Source organism: Hypanus sabinus, chromosome 14 (genome assembly GCF_030144855.1).
Source record: "Hypanus sabinus isolate sHypSab1 chromosome 14, sHypSab1.hap1, whole genome shotgun sequence".
In the NCBI taxonomy this organism is placed as follows: domain Eukaryota; kingdom Metazoa; phylum Chordata; class Chondrichthyes; order Myliobatiformes; family Dasyatidae; genus Hypanus; species Hypanus sabinus.
This window is the reverse complement of record NC_082719.1, coordinates 15,267,432-15,290,901: the sequence shown is the minus strand read 5'-3', so window position 1 is coordinate 15,290,901 and position 23,470 is coordinate 15,267,432. Positions and strand designations below refer to the sequence as shown.

The window sequence follows — 23,470 nt, the reverse complement described above, 5'->3', positions numbered from 1 at the left end:
TTATAAAGAAGGCAAGAAGGTATGGAGGGCTCTGGTCCCAGTGCAGGTCAACAGAAGTAGTCAGTTTAAATGGTATTGGCATGGACCAGATGGGCCAAATGGCCTGTGTCTGTGCTGTACTTCTCTATGACTGTAAACTTGAAGACTTACAGTAAGTTAACAAATTGACTGAGGCAAATGTGAAAAATTTCCGTAAATACTTTCAAAAATAATGAAATGAAAAACTAAATGTAAGAACAAACTATAATAAGCATTAACTAGTATAAAACTAAATCAAATCAATATTTGGTTTGATCACCCTTAGCCTTTCAAACTGCATCAATTCTCTTAGCTGCACTGTATGGTAGTGATGGAAAGTGTTGGATAGTTTTATCTGAAAATTAGCTGTTCCAGGTATCTTGGAAATCTTGCCACAGCTTTTCTGTAGACTCTGCCTGTCTCTTTTGCTTCTGTCTCTCCAGATAATCCCAGACAGCCTCAAAAATATTGAGATCAGAGCTCTGTGAGGGCACACCATCTGAAACCATATAGAAAAATCTTGGGTGCCTAAGACTTTTGCACAGTACTGCATGTCACTGACCATAAACCTGACTTTGAGGAAAATGTAGCTAAGTCAATTGAAAGGAATCTTATTGAGATGGGAGAAGCTCTGGTCAGTTTTTTATAAACTTTATTTGCACAAATTTGCATCATTTTACAGGAAATGAAAACAGACTGGTTAATTTTATCCCAGGTCAGGCATGTAAGACTTGTGTTAGAAGAATTACTGGAAAGATCCAAATACCATCTAATGAAGATGAATGATTTAGGACCTGGATCATCATCCATGGGGTCAGCTTCTTGTAATCGTGTATGGCCTAATCTTGTTCTCATGTTCCTAACTGTGCCAAGGTGGTACCATTTTCATGCAGTCCTGGGTTACTTGTTAAGGCATGGAGTACTACATAGAAAAAAATGTAGTCTCTGTTAGGGCAACTCCAAACTCCTTTTCTTTAACATCACAGGCATAAATATTGTCTAACCTGTGGCACCTGAGCTTTACACAAAATAGCTGAGTCAAAATGGTAGTTTCATAACACCGAAAAGCTAACAAAGTAAAGTTAATGCTCAAGTTAAAAATCACTGCTCTGATAAGCAATGAATGGCAGCAACATCACACTCCTCTTTTTAGAGTTCATCAGGTGGTTAAGGTGTTGGCACATTCAAAAGGACTTAACAATTAAAACTAATTAAATAATTAGCAAATATTGAAGAATGAAAGTCACCAAAACAGAGACATTTGAATTCTGTAAATGATTTAATAATGTAAACACCATGTAACCTACACTATTCTCTTCTTTCCCTTGCAGCAACAAATCTCAATCAAAATGGAACAGTTTGTGGATCTTGGTGCTGGATCTGAAAGAATATTGCCTAACAGATGAGAGAGCAGAATGAAGGTGGAACCCAGCAGAAAATACTGACACTGGAACAGCATGGCTAATAAGTTCAAGACTTCCATGTTCGTCTGGAACTCCAGGACTTTGATGAATGAAGATAAGTGGTTTTGAAGATTACTGACAATGTATCAGGTAGTGCTGAAAATCTATTAAAGATGCCCGACCATAATACAAAAGTTAACCTTCATACCATAGGACTTACCCTTAAAAGCTAAGTCAACCTTGATGTTTAATGATTTAAAATATTAAGCAGTTCCATCTCTTAATCCTGTTTCACTATTGAATACATTTACTTCAATCTAGTTTACTTATTTTCACTTCATTGCTTTGTTAATCAAGAACTAGCTTGCCCACAGAAGGCAAAGAGTGGTTGTAGTCGGGTCATATTCTGCATGGAGGCCAGTGATCAGTGGTGTGTCTCAAGGATCTGTTCTGGGACCCCTACTCTTTATCATTTTATAAATGACCAGGATGAGGAGGTGGAGGGATGGGTTAGTAAGTTTGCTGATGACACAAAGGTTGGGTGTATTGTAGATAGTGAGAGGGCTGTCAGAGGTTACAGCGGGACATTGATAGGATGCAAAACTGGGCTGAGAAGTGGCAGATGGAGTTCAACCCAGATAAGTGTGAGGTGGTTCATTTTGGTAGGTCAAATATGATGGCAGAATATAGTATTAATTGTAAGACTCTTGGCAGTGTGGAGGATTGGAGGGATCTTGGGTCCGACTCCATAGGATGCTCAAAGCTGCTACGCAGGTTGACTCTGTGGTTAAGAAGGCATATGGTGCATTGACCTTCATCAATCGTGGGACTGAGTTTAAGAGCCGACAGGTAATGTTGCAGCTATACAGGACCCTGGTCAGACTCCACTTGGAGTACTGTGCTCAATTCTGGTCACTTCACTAGAGGAAGGATGTGGAAATGATAGAAAGGGTAGAGGAGATTTACAAGGATGTTGCCTGGATTGGGGAGCATACCTTATGAAAACAGGTTGAGTGAACTCAGCCTTTTTTACTTGGAGGAACAGAGGATGAGAGATGACTTGACAGAGGTGTACAAGATAATGAGAGGCATTAATCGTGTGGATAGTCAGAGGCTTTTCCCCAGGGCTGAAATGGCTAACATGAGAGGGCATAGTTTTAAGGTGCTTGGAAGTAGGTACAGAGGAGATATCAGGGGTAAATTGTTGTCGTTGTTTGTTGTTTTTTTTCTTCTTTTTTTTTAAGCAGAGAGCAGTGAGTACATGGAATGGGCTGCCGGCAGTGGTGATGGAGGCAGAAACGATAGGGTCTTTTAAGAGACTCCTGGATGGCTACATGGAGCTTAGAGAAATAGGGGGCTATGGGTAAAGCCTAGGTAGTTCTAAGGTAGCGAGATGTTCAGCGCAGCATTGTGGGCCGAAGGGCCTGTATTGTGCTGTATACTTTCTATGTTGCATATCCATTTCTAACTAGCAAAAAAAAATCAATCTTATCCCAACATCTACAACCTTTCAGCACAGCAGGTTCCAGACTTCCATCACTCTTTGTATGAAAACGTGTTCCTTAATTTGCTTCTACATGCATCATAGGTTATATTTTTTTTACACTACACCTTGTAGTCTCAATTCTGTATTTAAAATAAAACTTTTGATAAGGTCATACATGATTGTTTATAGGGCCACTGTCAGATCCTTTGCATAATTTATATTGCCTCAATCGGATCATGATATTCATAATTTAACATATTAAAGATAGATACATTTCTCATTAAATATTTCTTCATTTCTTTAAGTTTTGTCTCTGAAAATGAATGCTGTGTTCATGGTAGGAACAATGGAGGCTTCCTCTGAACAACTGAAGCACATCTACCCCTCACCAGTAAACCATCACCCCTGAGCAGTTCTACACTCTATTCCAGACAGTGATAAATCCTTAAATTTGAAATACTTCTCTTTTGATATTTTGCAATAAATGTTTTGCATTGTATTTGTTGATCCTACTGTGGTATGGCTCATAGCAAGTCTTATACATGGAGTTATATGTAGGATCTTCCAAAGCTCCTGATATCTCACATTAAAAACACTGACGTTCATTTCTCAAATCCAGAGTTCCTGAATCAAATTCTTGCCAATAGTCATAGGAAATTTATTTTAAGGAAACCTTACCTTCAGGACCTGACTGATAAGGCCAGTTTTAGAAATGTTTATGGGATACACAAATACTTATCATAGTAACAATAAGAATTTATTGTCATGAATAACTTACTTTAGCATCAAGTACAATCATATTTGGGCATTCACTTATAGAGCAAAGAACTGTGCAGCAAAGGAACAAGCCTTTCAGCTCACAATGGTGTACTGAACTAATTAAAATAATGACATTTAATCCCTCCAGTGTTGAGGTGAGTGAAGTTATCTTCTCTGGTTCAAGAGCCTGATGGTTAAGGGGTAATAATGTTCCTGAACCTGGCGGTTGGGTCCTCATGCTCCTGGACCTCTTTCCTATCACAACACTACTACATCAACTCTACAAATCTCTGGTGAGACCGCACTTAGAGTATTGTGTTCAATTCTTGTCACCTCATTATAGGAAGGATGTGGAAGCTATGGAGAGGATGCAGAGGAGATTTACCAGGACATTGCCTGGATTAGAGAACAAGTCATATGAAGCTAGGTTAGCAGAGCTGGGACTTTTCTCTTTGGAGCGTAGAAGAATGAGAGGGGACTTGATAGAGGTCTACAAGGTTATGAGAGGCATAGATAGGGTGGATAGTCAGTACCTGTTTCCCAGGGCACCAATAGCAAACACCAGAGGGCATATGTACAAAATTAAGGGAGGGGAGACATTAGGGTTAAGTTTTTTTTAAAAATACAGAGGGTTGTGAGTGCATGGAATGACTTGCCAGGGATGGTGGTGGAGGCTAAAACATTAAGCGTATTTAAGAGCCTCTTGGACAGGCACATGGATGAAAGAAAACTGGAGGGTTATGGGGTAGTGTGGGTTTAGCATTTTTTAAAAAAAAAGGATTATATGGGTCAGTACAACATGTAGTTTTCTCCTCCTTCTACTATTTGTAGATGGAGTGGAGAGCGGACAATACCTACTACTTTTTGTTGGCTTTTCCACTCAAGGGCATCGGTGTTACTATACCAGACTGTGATGCAGCCAGTCAACATACCCTCCGCTGCACATCTATGGAAGTTTGTTGAAGTTTTAGATGGTATGCTGAATCTTCACAAACTTCTAAGAAAGCAGCTACCATGCTTTCTTTGTAACGTTAACACCCGAGACATGCTGGACCTAGGACATGCTCCTCTGAAGTGATAACGCTGAGGAATGTAAAGCTGCTGGCCCTCCCCCCAGTGAGAATGGCTCATGGACCTCCGGTCCCCTCCTATTGTTCTCAATAATCAGCTTCTTGATCTTGCTGACACTGAGTAAATAAAAGTGTTGTGGCTCATTCAGTCAGATTTTCAGTCTCCCTAATATACGCTCATTAGTCACCACCTGTGATTCAGCCTATGACAGTGGTGTCAGTATTGGAGCTATGCTTAGCCTCACAGTCATAAGTAAGAGTAGAGCAGGGGGCTAAGCACAGATAGTCATTGTGGAGGAGATGTTGTCGCCAATCCGAACTGACTGGGGTTTGCAAGTGAGAAAATTGAGGATCCAGTTGCACAAGGAAGTATTGAGGTCTAGGTCTTGGAGCTTATTGATTCGTTTTTAATGGGAAAATAGTATCAAACACAGAAATAAGATCAAGGAAGTGCATTCTGATGTATGCATCTTCACTGTCCAGATATTCCAGGGTTGAGGGAAGAGCTGATGAAATGGCATCTGTTGTTGGCCTGTTTTGACAGGAAAACAATCTGGAGTGAATCCAAGTAGCTCCAAGCACATCATCACAGTGGATGTAAGTGCTACCGGATGATATTCATTGACAGCAGATTACCACTTTCTTCTTGGTATAATTGAATCTCAGCTATCAGTGAGCACTCCAGCCTGTTGATCAGTACTGGTACTTGACCAGGTACCCTGTTGGAGCAGATGCTTTTCATGGGTTCAACTTCCTAGGAGCTAGTAGTGATCTTTCAAGAATCACTAGATACTGGAATAGTTCCGGAGGAATGGAAAATTGCAAATGTCACTCCACACTTTAAGAAGGGTGGTAGGCAATATACAAGGAATAATAGACCAGTTAGCCTGACTCCAGTGATTGTTAAGATGTTGGAAGCCATGACTAAGAATGAGGTTTAGGTGTACTTTGAAGCATATGATAAACTAGGCCAAAGTCAGCACAGTTTCCTTGAGGAGAAATCTTACCTGACAAAACTGTTGGAATTCTTTGAGGAAATGACAAACAGACAAATGAAAGTCAGTTGATGTCGTGTACTTGGATTTACAGAAGGCCTTTGACAAGGTGCCGCTGCACATGAAGTGCTTAACAAGTAAAGAGTATTATAGGAAAGATACCAGCATAGATGGAGGATTCAATGACTGGCAGAAGTGAAAAAGAATAAAGAGCGCCTTTTCCTTTTGGTTGCTGGTGACAAGTAGTGTTCCACAGGGATGGATATTATATGTCAATGATTTGGATGACAAAATTGATGGATATGAAAGGAGATAGTTAGCATTGCAGATGATTCCAGGAATGAAAGAGTTAATGTATGAGGAGCGTTTGATGGTTCCAAGCTTGGATTTGCCAGAGTTTAGAAGAATGTGGAGGGATCTCATTGAAATCTATTGAGTATTGAAAAGCCTAGATAGACTGTGGATAGTGAAGGAGTCTACGACCAGAGGGCAAAGCCTCAGGCTACATCCACACTAGACCAGATAATTTTGAAAATGCCAGTTTCGCATAAAAACAATAGGTGTCCACACTATGCGTTTTTGAAAACATCTCTACCCACATTAAAAACGGAGATTTCGGCGAATCTCCTCCTACTTGGGCATGCGCAGGACACATCTACAGAAAACAAGCGACATGTTTGGTGTCGAATCTTGCCGTAAAAGTGCACGCTTGTGTAGTTACAGACTAGAAAAACTTAAAACAATGGACAGCTGTTGGCTTTCGCGCAGGAGAATTTAAAAGTGAAAAAAACAAATACTGAAGTGTATGGAGGCAACCAACAGGGAGTTCACGGACTGGATGACCCGGCTGACGACGAACATTGAAAAACTGACTAACTCTGTTGCATTATTAAAGCTCCTTGTTAAATGTGTAAAACATGTCTGCATCAGTATTATCTTGTATTTCCATACAATGTTACATCAGACTGTTACACATCTATTGTCAGAGAAGTACTTGCATAAATAGGTAAACCACCTTCATACGAGCAAGGACAGAAAACAGGGCAAAGTGAGTATACTTATTTATTCAGTAAGTTATTGGTTAAAGTATTTGGTGAGTACATTTCTAACTCTTCTGGCTTCAGTCTCGTTGCTGTCTGTTTTGAAATTTTTAGGTTGCATTCAAGAAAACAATGAAATAGCGCGCTGCCGTCTGATAGCGTTTTCAAAGGTCTCCGGTTACCCCGTCCACACTGATCTGCCCGAGCAGTGTTTTTAAAAATACCCACCCTGGAAAGCGTTTCTGAAAAGCTCTGGTTTCGGGGGACGAAAACACCGTTTTAGTGTGGACGGAGGGTAAAAACGAAGAGAAAAAGCTTCGGTTACGAATTTATCCAGTGTAGTGTGGACGTAACCTCAGAATGCAAAGATATTTCTTTAGAACACAGATGAAGAGGAATTTCTTTAGCCAGAGAGTGGTGAAGCTGTGGAACTCATTACCACAGATAGTTGTGGAGGCCAAGTCATTAAGTATATTTAAAGCAGAGGTTGATAGGTTCTTGATTAGTATGAGCATTAAAGTTTATGGACAGAAGGCTGGAGAATGGGTAATCTAATGAAAATATTGAACCAAGTTTCAAAATCAGCTAAAAATGAATAATTCAACTCTGTAAAACCAAAGAAAGCAAAATGAATACTTACGTGTAGGCTTCAAAATCTCCATTGTTAATGGCTTCAATCAGTTGCTCGGTAACTTTGATAATTTCTTGCTTGCGAGCTATGAATAAACAAGACAAATGATTATAAAAAATACTCAAAGGCATTAAGAAGAGTACTGTGTTTTCCAGTCATGTAATCAGTTCATAGACTTCCTACTGCCATCTGAACTCTTCTCTCGCTCGTGGACAATTTATCATCAGCAAGATTCTTTTATTAAAAATGGCTTTCAATAAATCTGAACAGTGTAATAGTATTTGGTTTCATAATATCCCATACTTAGAGAAACATTTTATTCATACATAACCAATTGGAAGGAATAAAACCAGGAAGCTGTGCAGTATCTTACTGATCATTGTTTATACAATGTAATTAAATATACTCTGAAAGAACTTGTATACCAAAAATATCTTGCAAAAAAAGCCTCTTTAGCTACACCATCATATGTGCCATGTTGTATGAGGTGGGTGATCATAGTCAATGTCCATTCTTGTTCTTGGCAAATTTTTCTACATAAATGGTTTGCCATTGCCTTCTTCTGAGCAGTGTCTTGTTTTAAGAAATCTTTTTTGCTCAATACTCTTCTTCGATTGTTTGTCTGGTGTCAGTGGTCACATAACCAGCACTTGTGATATGCACCAACTGCTCTTGTGGCCATCCCCCACCCTGTCACATGAAGCCATGGGAAGAGGTACACCATCCCTTTTAAAGTATAATCTTCTGCTAGTCATAAGTCATCTACCCCGTTACACACATGAGGAACTCAGCAGGCCAGGCAGCATCTATGAAAAAAGTAATCGATATTCCAGGCTGAAAAGAGGAAGCGGGGAGGAGTACCAAAGGCAGGCAGTGGGCGGGCAAGTAGATAACATGAGAGCGGGACCGGAGATGGGAATTGGTGAAGTTTGGGGGGGGGGGGGGAGAATACTAGAAGTTCAAGAAATTGATGCTCATGCTATCAGGTTGGAGGCTACCCAAATAAAATATAACATGTCGTTCCTCCAACCTAAGTGTGGCCTCATCACGACAGTGGAAGAGCCCATGCACAGACCTATCAGAATGGGAATGGGTGGGCACAGGGAGATTCCAGCTGTTCTGGCGGATGGAGCACAGATGCTCAGGCAGGTGTAGCACTTGTTCCACTTTCAAGGGTAAGTGCCAAGAGGGAAATCAGTGAGGAGAGACAAATGGACAAGGGAGTCGCATAGAGAGCGATCCCTGTGAAAAGCAGAGAGTGGGGGGAGGAGGGAAAGATGTGTTTGGTGGTGGGATCCAGTTAGAGGTGGCGGAAGTTTCAGAGAATTATGTGCTGGACGCAGAAGCTAGTGGGGCTGAAGGTGAGGACAAGAGGAACCCTATCCCTGTCTCCCCTTCCCCTCCATCACTCCACAATCCTGTCTCTCTCAGGTCCCATCATCAGCACCTGGGTCCTCAGGCCACACTCCAAACTTCCCTCCCCTCAGATACTACCAACCCCCCTCCTCCCTCTGATCCCAGCTCTCAGCTAAGCCGGGGTTCACCATTTCCTCAGTCCTCACATTTGTCAACCTCAGAGGGGAAGGTCGATGGGCATGACTGACAAAGGTGAAGCCCTTACTGAGGACGGAACATGTCACCTCGGAGAGCGGAAGGTCGGAGAGAATGACTGACAAAGGTGAGGTCGGAGGGAATGGTGAAAACCCAGCATGGATGCGAGCTAGGATCAGAGGGGGAGAAGCGGGATGGTAGTGGAAGTTTCGAGTGTGGGGTGAGAGGAAGTTGGAGTGCCCGAGGACCCAGGAACTGATGGTGGGACCCGAGAGAGACAGGACTGTGGAGAGCTGGTGGTGGGGGACAGGAGACAGGGCAGCCCGTGAAGACTTGGCCTGGAAGTCAAGGCCAGAGCGGGAGTCGGAGGTTGGATCAGCAGCAGGGATTGCGGTCTAGAGACACCCAGGCCTGCCGGCGTTCGAGTCAGCAGGTTCTTTGATCTGTAGACAGGCAACCTTCAGATCCTTGCAAGACATGAGGAAGTCAAAGAATTGGAGACTAAAAGCGTGGATCTGGCAGAAGATGAAGGTGGCGTACAGGTGTACACCGTACAAGTGGCGGAGAGAGAATCCCAGAGTGGTGGAAGTGACTGGCATAGGGACACCAGGTACCGCCTCATGGTGGAAAGTGTGGTGCGTAGAATGCAGTGGGAGGAGCAGTCAATTGAACGCGAGTACCTGAGGTCCTCAGAGGGTCCAAATCAAGCAGCTTGAAAACAAATCTGGAAATTGTGTGTTATAAGCTGGCGGTAAAGACATGTTCCCAGAAAGGATACATGGCTGTGGTAGAGGGTCTGGGTAAGCGCATGGTCAAAGAGTTGGACAGCAGCAGGGATCACAGTGGGGGAGCAGTGAGAGAGAGTATCATTAAACTCGCAAAGACAAGATTTAAACTTCTTCAGGGTAGGCATCGCTGTAAGAGACTTCAGTGTTATAACCCAATCACAAACAACAGAAAATCTGCAGATGTTGGAAATCTGAGCAACACACACAAAATGCTGGAAGAACTCAGCAGGCCAGGCAGCATTTATTGAAAGAAGTACAGTCGATGCTTTGGGCCAAAACCTTTCGGCAGGACTGGAGGAAAAAAAGCTGAGGAGTAGATTTGAAAGGTGCGGGTCGGGGAGGGGAAAGAGATACATCTACTCCAAATACCTCCTCCCCCCCCCCCCCCGAATGCACTGATCAGAAGAATGCAACAATGTGCAATATTGGAATGAAAGAAACGGAGTGAAAAATAGACATTAATGCAGTAAATGAGTACAACTGCTAATTTCTTTCAATTAACCTTGCTAATAATTTCCTACCTGTGAATGCGTTCACCATTTCCATAATTTTATCAGTAGTGCAGCAGAATTCTTTTCTCTCAACTGGATTCAGTAACAAAATGTCACTCATTCACATCAGCTCAAACTTCGGCAAAGCAACATGTTATTTTGGTTCAAACTGCATTAACATCAGGAATACTGTACACATAGCAGTCATGTAGTAGCAAAAAATGTGTTCTCCCACTTTTATCAGCTACACATTTGGAAAAGATATCCTGCATTCGGCCACTAAGTAAACTAAAGGAACAAATGAGAGCCCACAGCCACACCTACTCGATGCAAATCATCATCATTTGTTAGTGAAATGACTTGAAACGATGGTTGACATACGTGGAAATGTATTTTACATATATAAACTGACTGTTCAAATGAATCTGGCACAACTAACTAGAGTACCCTATTATTTGCAATGCAGTTGCTGACTTGGTTACAGAAATTGTGAAATGACATCTATGTGCAGAAGTCTCTTCAAAAGTCAGTAAGCCAAACTCTTCCAAGAGATTGATGCATGTGTTCTGAACCAATTGGGGTCCAACACGTATAGATTTCCCAGAATTTATGCTAGGAAAATAGTTCACTGATCTTTGATTAATTTAACTGCCCCTGTCCACCAGTGCATTGGTTTAATGGAAAACATTGCTATGGAATAAGACATACAAAATTATTTCCTTTTTGATTTGAATGGGGTGATTGAGTTTAGGATTATTGATTAGTACTAGCAGGATATCAAGTAAAATATCAATATTTTAATTGGATTGAAAACGGATGTTTACATTAAATATCCGCACGTGCAAAGAAACAGTGATCAGACAACATTTGTTATAACATAATAGAGGTTACATGCTTACTGCAAATCCTGAGCTCATTGGACTCTTCCCACACAGAACCCGATTACAGTGATTCAGACACTTATTTTAACTGAGATTTCTTTATGGTCCTAAGGTTGATTATGCTAAATGTCCACATTTTTAAAAATGTCCTAATAAAAAAAATGAAACCGAAATTTTGTAAACGTTTGACTGGTGCAGATTTTGGCTGAATAAAACCTCAAGGATGAAACCTTTTGTCTTGGCGTACCTATGCTGATGCAGATTGTGGGGGAGATGATGTTGCTAGTCTGAACTGACTCAGATCTGCAAATCAGGAAATTGAGCATCCAGTTCCACAGGGAGGTACTGAGGCAGAGGAGGTGATAGTATTAATGTCACAGTACGTGCTGGTAAGCAGTGAACCCAGGTGCAGAGGAATGACAAATTTCCCATGTTGAGACAGAAACGTTTGAATTTATTCATTGGAATCCAACTAGCTTTGGTGGCTTAACTGAACAATACTGAGAGAGGAATCATTCTCAAAACACACTGGCCCGCATTAAATCATCTCAGAACCTGTGTTGGTCACAACTAATTTGACAAGATTAAAGAGGGCTTAACAACTCTAATTAAGATGGCAACTAACAAATACAGGTGCAAGGCCTGCAGGGCTCACGACAATTAAATGCAGAGCTGCAGTCAGTGAAAAGCATCCTGATGTATGCATCTTCATTGTTCAGATGCTCCAGGGCTGAGTGGAGGGCCAATGAAATGGCACCTGCTGTTGATCTTTTGAGGGGCAGTACTACAATGGCGCTCCACAGTAACTCCTTTGAGCTCATCTGCAGAAACAACTTAATTTCTGCACAAAGCACAAAGTATTTGTACTTTGATAATAAATGTACTTTGAACTTTGAAAACATGTAGATGAGGAAGAGGGTGATGAATAATTGGAATACAACCTCACATTAGGTTCCTTTACACAGGCTGTTTGGGACATGTACAAACAGAGAGAGAAAAATGCTAAAGTATGAAATTGAGACAAAGCAAAAAAAAACAATTAAAATCAATTCGGTTAAAGAAGCTAACATTGCAGTAGGGAAGTTAATAAATCAGTTTTTCCTCTTCAGATGCCAGCATAGAATACTCCTCTCCATCTATATACAAAAAGTGATTTAATACAAGACATGGTTTTGACATCTTAAATGACACCTGAAAGCCAATTTCACTTCTTTAAGCAATATTCACTGTTGTATTGCAGGTTTTATCGCAGTAATTATGCCCAACAAGATAGTGCCTAACAAGCCTGATAGAGTTCTTTGAGGAGGTGACCAGGCATATAGATGAGGGCAGTGCAGTGGATGTGATCTACATGGATTTGACAAGGTTCCACATGGTAGGCTTATTCAGAAAGTCAGAAGGCATGGGATCCAGGGAAGTTTGGCCAAGTGGATTCAGAATTGGCTTGCCTGCAGAAAGCAGAGGGTCATGGTGGAGGGAGTACATTCAGACTGGAGGGTTGTGACTAGTGGTGTCCCACAAGGATCTGTTCTGGGACCTCTACTTTTTGTGATTTTTATTAACGACCTGGATGTGGGGGTAGAAGGGTGGGTTGGCAAGTTTGCAGATGACACAAAGGTTGGTGGTGTTGTAGATAGTGTAAAGGATTGTCGAAGATTGCAGAGAGACATTGATAGGATGCAGAAGTGGGCTGAGAAGTGGGCTGAGAGAGAGAAGTGTGAGGTGGTACACTTTGGAAGGACAAACTCCAAGGCAGAGTACAAAGTAAATGGCAGGATACTTGGTAGTGTGGAGGAGCAGAAGGATCTGGGGGTACATGTCCACAGATCCCTGAAAGTTGCCTCACAGGCAGACAGGGTAGTTAAGAAAGCTTATGGGGTGTTAGCTTTCATTAGTTGAGGGATAGATTTTAAGAGACACAAATGTAATGATGCAGCTCTATAAAACTCTAGTTAGGCCACACTTGAAGTACTGTGTCCAGTTCTGGTTGCCTCAGTATAGGAAGGATGTGGAAGCATTGGGAAGGGTACAGAGGAGATTTACCAGGATGCTGCCTGGTTTAGAGAGTATGGATTATGATCAGAGATTAAGGGAGCTAGGGCTTTACTCTTTGGAGAGAAGGAGGATGAGAGGAGACATGATAGACTAGATATTAAGAGGAATAGATAGAGTGGACAGCCAGTGCCTCTTCCCCAGGGCACCACTGCTCAGTACAAGAGGACACGGCTTTAAGGTAAGGGGAGGGAAGTTCAAGGGGGATATTAGAGGAAGGTTTTTCACTCAGAGAATGGTTGGTGTGTGGAATGCACTGCCTGAGTCAGTGGTGGAGGCAGATACACTAGTGAAGTTTAAGAGACTACTAGACAGGTATATGGAGGAATTTAAGGTGGGGGAGGTTATATGGGAGGCAGGGTTTGAGGGTCGGCACAATATTTTGGGCCGAAGGGCCTGTAATGTGCTATACTATTATGTGTTCTATGTTCTATTATTTGAACAGTCTGAGATAGAAAAACTCATGGAATCTTGATTACAGTTAACATCTCAGGCTGTCCCTATGACCTGTTCCATAGTACATAGACCCAGCACAGAGGGGACGGTTGTGGGAATCCTCAACAAGGAATTGAATCCAATTAAATCTTATGGTATCATATTACCAAGGATGAACTGCAGCAATTCACCAGGCCACTTTAGACAGCACCTAGTATACATACAACTTCTACCAACTAGAAGGATAATGACAGCAAAAGCATCATCACCTGGAAATTGCTCTCCAAGCCATTGCATCACTATTTGGAAATATGTCACTATTTGTTATCTGTCGCTGTGTCAAAATCCTGCACCTCTCTCCCTAACAACATTGTGGGTATACCCACATACTCCGAGACCAAGCAGTTCAAAAAGGCAACTCAGCACCAATCCTCTTCAGGGGCAATTAAATGTTGGCCTCTGGCACTGAGTCTGTCTCTGCGGCTCAGAAGGGAAGGAAGAAGAAGAAGAAGAAGAAAAGGAATGCAGTGGTGATAGGGGATTCAGTATTTAGAGGAGGACACAGAAAATTCAGCGGACATGAAAAAGACAACTGGATAGTATTGTGGCAAGCATTTGGTCCATAATGACACAGACGAGGAAGCTCGTTAACTCAACAACCGTTTCACTGTGATAAACACAAAACAGATGGGCACCATGACCCGGAGAGTGAACCCAACCAGTCTCACACAGACGGGGGAGGTGACCATCACACACCCCGGTTACAGTCAGGGTGACCCACAAATACACAAGAGAATAACTGTATAACCCAAGCTAAAATGCAACAATAAATGAACTGGAACTTCCCACCATAATCACACAAGATCATTTTAACACAAGAACAATAAACAGTGCTGGTCATTAGAAATGCAGGGGTGGGCTGTCGACTACCCTCAACCCCCAGAATGTCACAATGCCCCCACCTGAGGGGTCAGACGTTTTGGCAACCTCAGAGTCCATAACAAGGTCCAAAAGTCCTGGTGGGTGTTGACACTGCCGCCTGTTTGCGTGAGGCAAGAGGAGTGTCACTTCCTGTCTTCAGCCTCGCTGGGTCAGTGGTGGCCAAGGGCTGACAGTGCCAGCCGGTCTGGTGCAGCACGACTGCCTTCCGTCGCTCAGGAGATGCTGTCGAGAACCTCTCCCAGCCCCTTCCAGTGGCTTCAAAACCTGTGGGATGGTCCCTGCTCCCAGCACAGGCAGTAGACCCACACTAGGGCCCCACCATATACTGTGGCATTGGCACCCCAGACTGGGAGCCCGGCCCCTTCTGAGACATGCAAGCATTGCAGCAGTGCACGAACAGCTCCACGTCCTGCCTGTACCCAAGCCAGTAGAAGTGTTCACACAGCCTGTCCAAAGACTTTGCCACTTCCCACCAGCTCCCACCAGTGTGCAACCACTGCAGTACCATGGCAAGTACGGGGCTTTGGTCTCTGGGTCCAGGGCGGAGATCTCTGCCCACTCCAGCTGTTGTCCTGCTCACACCTGGGCCAACACAGGATTGCTCACCTGGTCGCTGCATAGCTGCTGGTCCATGGTGGGGAGGTAGTCGCTGATACTTGCTCCTGGTTCAGTTGTCGCGTTGGGCCGCTACTGGGGGCTGCTGTGAAACCGGTGGTGGTTGCTGCCCGGCCGGAGAGGCACGGCTTCTGCACCGAGGTAGAGTGTTGACCCCGACACATCCACACAGCCTCCCAGCGGGACAGCAAGTCCAGGCCGAGGATGCAGGACTCTGGGATGTCGGTGAGCCACACCTCGTGCTCCGCTGTGTTTTCCCCCACTGCGACTGCGCAGCCTCCTCTTCCTTTGCATCGCCACACAGTCGCCGGTGACAGTCACCAGCTGGACCGCCGCCGTCGTCCACCCAGGCGGGGATGCTAGTCCGTTTTGGGGAGAACAATGGGACGGATGATAGTGATGGTTGACCCCGTGTCCACCAACGCCCAGCATCTGATGCCCCCTCCTACACAGTCCACGTAGAAGCGTTGCTCTTACCCCAAACAGCCCACCTGGAGGGGTGAAAGAGGGATTCTGCTGGTGCCTGATTGATGTTTCCCAATGGCTGCACCGAGCTGTGGTGTGGTGCCGGTGCGGGGCAGTCCCGGGCCAGATGACCTGCCTCACCGCACCGGTAGCAGAGATCGTTTTGTGGCCGCTGGTGGGGTCAGCGCGGCGCTGGTCGGACCCATCTCACGGGCTCCTCCTCGTCAGTGCCCTCCCCTGCCTCAGTGACACAAGCCTGGGTTCACAGTGTGCAGGGCGACGCTATAACACCTTGAGGGGCTAAAATTGCTTCTGCCCTCCTCACCTCATCCAGGCGAACTTGCTACCGAAGGCGCTCTGGCGTCAGCGCCTTTTCAAAGGTGTGGAGGGCAAGCTCTTCCTGGGCCGCAGGAGGGAACTGGGGGTGGCCATGCCAAGCACAGTGGCGGAGATCTGCTGCTACCGCCCCAGGTTTTCTCCCATACGGCGCCGCCTAATGCACAATTCTTCCCTCATTGCTTCTGCTAACGGCCTCTGCTTGAAATGCTGCTCTGGCGTACTGGTGATTATAAATGCAGGGGTGGGCTGTCGACCACACCTCCGTCCGCACCCCCCCCCCCCCCCCCCACCCCAGGTGTCAGGGCCAGGAATGCCTCAGACCAGGACCACAGCATTCTGAAAGGGGAGGGTGAGCAGCCCGAGGACCTGGTACATAGTTGTAGCAACAATACAAGTAGGAAAAGGGATGAGGCCCTGAAGAAAGAATTATAGGGAGTTAGGCAGAAAGTTGAAAACCAGGACCTCAAAGGTCTGCTCTGTGCCACATGTCAGTGAGAGCAAGAATAGGATGATCTGGCAGATGGATGTGTGACTAAGAAATTGATGCAGGGGGCAGGGTTACAGGATCATTGGGATCTCTTCTTGGGAAGGTATAATTTGTACAGGAAAGGATGGGCTACATGTGAACTTCAGGGGCACTAAAATCCTTGCAGGGAGACTAGCCAGAATTGTGTAGGACTGATTTAATTTTGCAGTTGGTATACACAGATCCATTGAGACTGTGAGGAAGGATAGCTAAATTTCCAGTCAGTGGAATGGGTTTTTAAACTAATTTTTAGGCAGGTGGGTTCAACAGTTTTGAAAAGTGAAGATAAAGTAAAAGGTAGGAGTGGTTCAGTAAGTCTCCTGAATAAATAAAAAGGCAAAAAGTTTAGAAAAGGGTAAGTATTTAACTTCCGATAACCTGGTGGCAAAGTTGAAAAGGGTGACGAATACAGGATTGAAAGAATTGCATTTGAATGCATGCTGTACAGGGAATATGGCATAGCTAAAAATTGGCAGGAGTGATGTGGTGTGCATCACTGAGTCATGGTTGAAAGAGATCACAGCTGGGTGCTTAACATCCAAGGATACACAGTGTAATGAAATGACAGGCAGGCAGGTGGAGAGGAAGGGGTGGTTCTGTTGGTAAAACATAAAATCAAATCCTTAGAAAGAGGTGACAATAGAATTGGAAGATGTAGAATCCTTGTGGGTAGAATTAAGAAACTGCAATGTGCAAGAAGACCTTGATGGGAGTTATGTACAAAATCCCGAACAGTAGCCAAGATGTGGACTAAAAATTACAATGGCAGGTAGAAAAGCAATGTAAAAAGGCCGATGTTACGATCATCATGGCGTATTTCAATATGTTGGTAGAGTCACAGAGCACTACAGCAAATAATTTGACCCATCTAGTCCATACCAAACAATTATTCTGCCACGTCCCATTGATCTGCAACTGGATTGTAGCCCTTAATACCCTCCCATCCATTCAGCTATACAAATTTCTACTAAATGTTGATATCAAACACACATCCACTACTTCTGCTTGCAGCTTGTTCCACACCATCACCACCCTCTGAATGAAACAGTACTCTTGAATATAAAAGTTCAGGAACATATTCATGGTCTCTTTAAACAATTCACCTTTCACCCTTCACCTCTAGTTCTAGTCTCAATCAACCTCAGTAGAAAAAGCTTGCATGCATTTAGCCTATCAATTCCCTTGATAATTTTATACACCTCTATCAAATCTTCCCTCATTCTCCTTGGTCAAGGAAATAAAGACTAAATGTATTCAACCTACCCATGTAACTCAGGTCCTTAATTCCTGGCAACATCCTTGTAAATTTTCTCTGTACTCTTTCAAACTTGCTGATATCTTTACTGTAGGTAGGTGACTGGAACTGCACACCACATTCCAAACCCTGGGGATTTATCCACACTAATTTATCTCAAGACAGTAATACCTCCTCCACTATCCGTAAAGTTAGATTGGGAAAATTGGATTGGAGTTAGATCCCAAGAGAAGGAATCTGTAGAATGATTTTGAGATTGCTTTTTAAAGCAGCTTGTGGTTCAGCCCACTAGGGAAAAGCAAATACTGCAATGGCTCTTGGGCAATAAACAAGATTCAATTAGGGAGCTTAAGGTAAAGGAATCTTAGGAAGTAGTGAACATAGCATGATAGAATTCACCCTGCAGTTTGAGAGGAAATTCTAAATTCATATATAGCAGTATTGCAGTGAAGTAAGGGAACATCAGAGGAGGTGGCCAAAGTTGACTGGGAAGGGGACACTAGTAGGGATGATGGCAGAGCTGTAATGGCTAGAGTTCCAGGGAAAACTTAAGAAGGTGCAAGATAGATACATCCCAAATAAGTAGTATTCTAAAGAGAGAATGAGGCAACTATTACGGGGTACTTGTCGGCACGTGATAAAATAGTCCAAAGTCAGCATGGTTTCCTTAAAGGGAAATTCTGCCTGACAAATCTGTTCAAATTCTTTGAGGAAACAAGGGGTAGGATAGGTAAAGGAGTGTTTATAGATGTTGATTGATTTTACTTGGATGTTGAAAGGGTCTTCAGCAGGCCTCTAAACAAGATAGGAGCCTATGGTATTACAGGAAAGATGCCAGCATAGATAGAAGATTGGCTGATTGGCAGGAAGCAAAGAGTAGGAATATAAAGGGCCTTTTCTGATTGGTTGCAGTTGACCAGTGGTGTTCTGAGAGGGTTGGTGTTGAGACTGCTTCTTTTCACCTTGTATATCAATGATCTGAATGATGGAATTGATAGCTTTGTGGCTAAGTTTATGGACGTCTGCAGAAGGACTGAAACAGAGTGGGAGAATGGGCAAAGAAGTGCCAGATAGAATACAATGTAGAAAAGGGCATGGTCATGCACTTGAGAGAAGGAATAAAGGCACAGACTATTTTCTAAATGCAGAGCAAATTCAGAAATGAGAGGTGCAACGGGATTTGGGAGACCTTGTGCAGGATCCACTGAAGGTTAACTTCTTAGGTTGAGTCAGTAGTAAGGAAGGCAAATGAAATGTTAGCATTCATTTAAGAGGACTACAATATAGAGGCAAGGATGTAATGCTGTGGCTTTATAAGGCATTGTTCAGACTGCAGTTGGAGAACTGTGATCAGTTTTGGGCCCCTGAAAAGATATGCCGGAAATGAAGATGGTCCGGAGGAGGTTCACAAGAATGACCCTGGGAATGAAAGGATTAATGTATGAGGAGCATTTGGTGGCTCTAGGCCTGTACTCGCTGGCATTTTGAAGAATAATGGGGGAATCTCATTGAAACCGAAGTGGATGAAGAGAAGACGTTTTCTATTCTGGGTGAGTCTAGGATCAGAGTGCACAACCTCAGAATATAAGGATGTCCATTTAGAACGGAGATGAGGAGGAATTTCTTTAGTCAGCGGGTGGTGGATCCGTGAAATTTATTACCATGGATGGTTGTGGAGGCCGAGTCATTGGGTATATTGAAAGTGGGGGTTGATAGGTTCTTGATTAGTCAGGGTGTCAAAGGTTATGGGCAATAAGCAGAAGGATAATAAATCAGCCATGAAAGAATGGCACAGAAGACTTTGGTTCGAGAGGCCTAGTGCTGCTGCTTATGGTCTTAACTGATCCTTTGGGTCACAATTCTGTGCCAAACTAATTAAACTACGAATAAAATGCCAAACTAAACTAAAGATTCCAGGACCTATACAAGTGGAGAATTTGATGGCTCTGACCTGTACTCAGTGGAATTCAGAAGAATGAGGGGTGATCTCATTGAAACATATCTGAATGTTGAAAGGCCTTGGTAGAATGGATGTGGAGAGGATGTTTCCTGTAGTGGGGAATCACAATTTCAGAATAGAGGGACGTCCGTTTAGAACAGAAATGAGGAGGAATTTCCTTAGTCAGAGGATGGTGAATCTGTGGAAGTCATTGTCACAGGCAGCTGTGGAGGCCAGGTCACTGGGTGTATTTAAAGTGGAGGTTGATAGATTCTTCATAAGTCAGGTGTGAAAGGTTATGGGGAGAAAAGCAGAATGGGGTTGAGAGGGAAAATGGATCAGCCATATCAAATGGCGGAGAAAACTCGATGGGCCGAATAGCCTTATTCTGCTCCAATGTCTTATGGTCTTAATGGTTGAGATTCGAAGACAGATCGTTATATGATATCATCTGCTATTTGGACAACATGACTCTCATTACTATTTTTCATCTCCAAATCTCACAGCGAGTTTCTTAACTAAGATGATAATGTACCGGAATTCTAAAAGCTCCTCCTGTGATAAAAAGTGTCTCACAAATAAGCTCATTCCATTTGGAAGTCTACATAAACCAGACATTCTCATTGTGCTAGCATGGGGAAATCTGCAGATGCTGGAAATTTAAACACACACAAAATGCTGGTGGAACACAGCAGGCCAGGCAGCATTTATAAAATTATAGATTATAGATACTGCCTGGCCTGCTGTGTTCCACCAGCATTTTGTGGGTGTTATTCCCATTGTGCTAATGTACATAGAACACAGAAATCTACAGGCCTTTTGGCCCAAAATGTTGTGCTGACCATGTAGCCTACTCTAGAAAGTGCCTGGAATTTCCCTATCGTACAGCCTTCTATTTTTCTAAGCTCCAAGAGCCTATCTAAAAGTCTTTTAAAAGACCCCATTGTATCCATCTCCACCACCATCACCGGCAGTGCATTCCACACACCCACTACTCTGTGTGTTAAAAAATGCCTGATTAGCTTCATCAAAATTGGCCTATCCTGACTAAACACACAAAGAATTTTACCAATAAATTCCAGTAACAGATTTTGATCCAACTGGTTTTAATTCCGTGCATTTAATCATTCAGTTTCCTTGGGCTTTGAGCGCATTATTAAGAAGTTGAATTGATATAATACTGGAATTACAAAACCTGTTGGAGGAACTTAGTAAGTCATGCAGTAAGTGGAGGAAGAAAGGAATTGTCGACATTTTGGCTGAAAACTCTGCATCAAGACTACTTTCTCCCCAACAGATGCTGCTCAACCTGCTGAGTTACTCCAGCAGAATATTTGTAACTCCTGAGTCCTGCATCTGAAGTCCATTGCGTCTACATGAAACAAGCACTGCTGCAAGATGCCAATGTTGCAGTTTACTTCTACGGAAATTGTTTTATTTTTGAAACTACATCCTTCTTTGCTGAAAATGGACTGACCTGTAGGACTTTTATTTTGCGATTCTAATGAATTGTTATAATGACACAAGGGTGTGTCACAATATGTTTTGTCAGAAAGCTATGCAGTAATATGGTTAATTACACAGAAGATAAATAACTTTTACCTATAATTTACGGTTACAGTTATGCAATCACTTTAGCTTACCGTAAATTACAAAATTTGTGGACAATATGAATACGAATGGCTTCACAGCTTATAATCAAAATCTGTAACTCTGCTATTCAGTTCATATTTTATTGTGGGGTTGCTGGCAAGGCTTCAAACTCTTCAACTGCTGTTGTTCTCGAGATGAAGGTGCTTATAAAATAAATAGAAAGAATGCTATTGAGAGCAGCAACACAGAAGGCCAACATAGAGGTGTACAGGATAATGAAAGGTATTGATCATGTGGATAGACAGAGGCTTTCTCCCAGGGCTGAAATGGCTATCACAAGAGGCCACAGTTTTAAGATGCTTGGGAGTAGGTACAGAGGAGATGTCAGGGGCAAGTTTGTGTTTTTAAAAAAAATATAAACGCAGCGAGTGGTGAGTGCATGGAAGGGGCTGCCGGTGACTGTGATGGAGGTGGATGCGATAGGGTCTTTTAAAAGAGTCCTGGATAGGTACACGGAGCTTAGAAAAGTAGACGGCTATGAGTAACCCAGGTAATTTCTAAAGTACTGTACATGTTCGGCATAGCATTATGGGCTGAAGGGCCTATATTGTGCTGTATGTTTCCATGTTTCTATGCATTGTGAATTGATAAAGTGCAGGGATTAATAATATTCTTCAATATTCGCAAATGAAACAAAGTGGAAGTTGATGCTGAGGATGTTTTTAAGGACATTTTGTCAAACTTAAAATGCAAATGAGAAAAAGTGAACAAGACTGGCATCTGAATAGCAAAAACATGAAAATACAAAGAAAACTGACATAGAGAACTATGTATAAAAGTATAAAATATGATAAATAGATGACATTTAATCAGACCTCATTATTTCATCACTGGCATGCTAGACCTTCCCGAAGTTTTAAAAAAAACCTCTCATTCACTACCGAACATGCTAGTAATTTGTACCATAAATTTATTCAAAGTTGTGAGATCTCCACTTTAATGCCAAATTCACTGTAGCCTAGAAATTGGATCCATGAGCACACATTTTTAAGCACCAAGTTATCCATGCTAATGCAGCTTCTTTTCCCCCTCAGGGATTAATTGTTTGCCTAATTACATCAGTCACACATTGCATGTATCCTTACTGCTCTGGCTACAATGTTACCAAAAAAACCACATTGAACGTACTGCAGCATGTGTGAATGTGTGAACAGATTTATGAGAATGCTGCTATGACCTGATTAATCTTGGGATGTGGCTTCTGAGGAGTCTTGAGTCATGGTTCAAGTGTGGAAACCAAGAGGCCCACAGACAGGTAAAAATGGAAAGGCCTAATTCTCTTAGCGGAGAGACCAAAAACCAGAAGTGTTAATTTAAATTGGTAGGACTAGAGGGGAGGTGAGGAAAAGATTTCATACTCAAAGAGTGCTGATTTCTCAAAGAAAGCTGGAGCTTTGAAGCTACAATCTGAAAAGTGAACTAGGCCCAGAGTACTTGCATTTAAATGGTATTCTTGTTCTTGAAGATCCAGTACTTGGAGATATGTATAAACCAGATGTTGGGAGGTGGGATTTAATTGGAGAACTCTTTCAGTTGGTTCATACTTATACATATGATTGCCCATAATGCCTCTGCAGTACCATAAATTTAATTTTGGTAACTGGCATAAATTGGTATTTTTTGGACATAACCTGTGACCGACTGAAGTCACAATGCAACTGGCACACCGTACTACTTCATTCAAGCCTATTTAAGAGGGACTCTGATGACCCTGACATTTCAGAACTTGCTAAGCTGAACAAACAACTTCCAAAACAGTCTCTCACTCAATGGTGCTGCAGTCCTGGGTCTTGTACAAGGTTTAAATGATGTGGCTTGTGGTTTGAACTCTGTACTTCACGATACAATGTGTTTCTGGTTTCCGATTGCTCCTTCCTTTGTTGCTAAGTTTGTGTGATTTTGATTGGGATGGAATGGCCCCTACAGCCTATATATAATGAAGACACTGCACTAGGTGAGGAACTGAGCTGTACTGAATACGCCTGAACTCTTGACAACTGTGTGGGTTGATGTTTTTATTCTGTTTTTTTTTGCTCATTCTTTTGCCATTTGTGCAATTTGGTTTTGTTTTGCGTGTTGGAGATTTGGCATTTTTCTTTGAATGGGATTCATGGTTTTCATTTTGTGGCCGTCTTT

The 23,470-nt window shown here is 42.8% G+C and overlaps 1 protein-coding gene across 7 annotated transcripts in view; it reads right to left on the bottom strand.

The window, feature by feature from the left end:
• Positions 1-23,470, bottom strand: part of LOC132404565 (calcium/calmodulin-dependent protein kinase type II subunit delta) — a 460,565-nt gene that overhangs the window by 17,809 nt on the left and 419,286 nt on the right. For all 7 annotated transcript variants that reach the window (XM_059988784.1, XM_059988786.1, XM_059988789.1 and 4 more), the window contains one exon: positions 7,412-7,487. In XM_059988784.1, the coding sequence (XP_059844767.1) occupies positions 7,412-7,487 (76 nt within the window). The remainder of the gene's footprint in view (positions 1-7,411; positions 7,488-23,470) is intronic.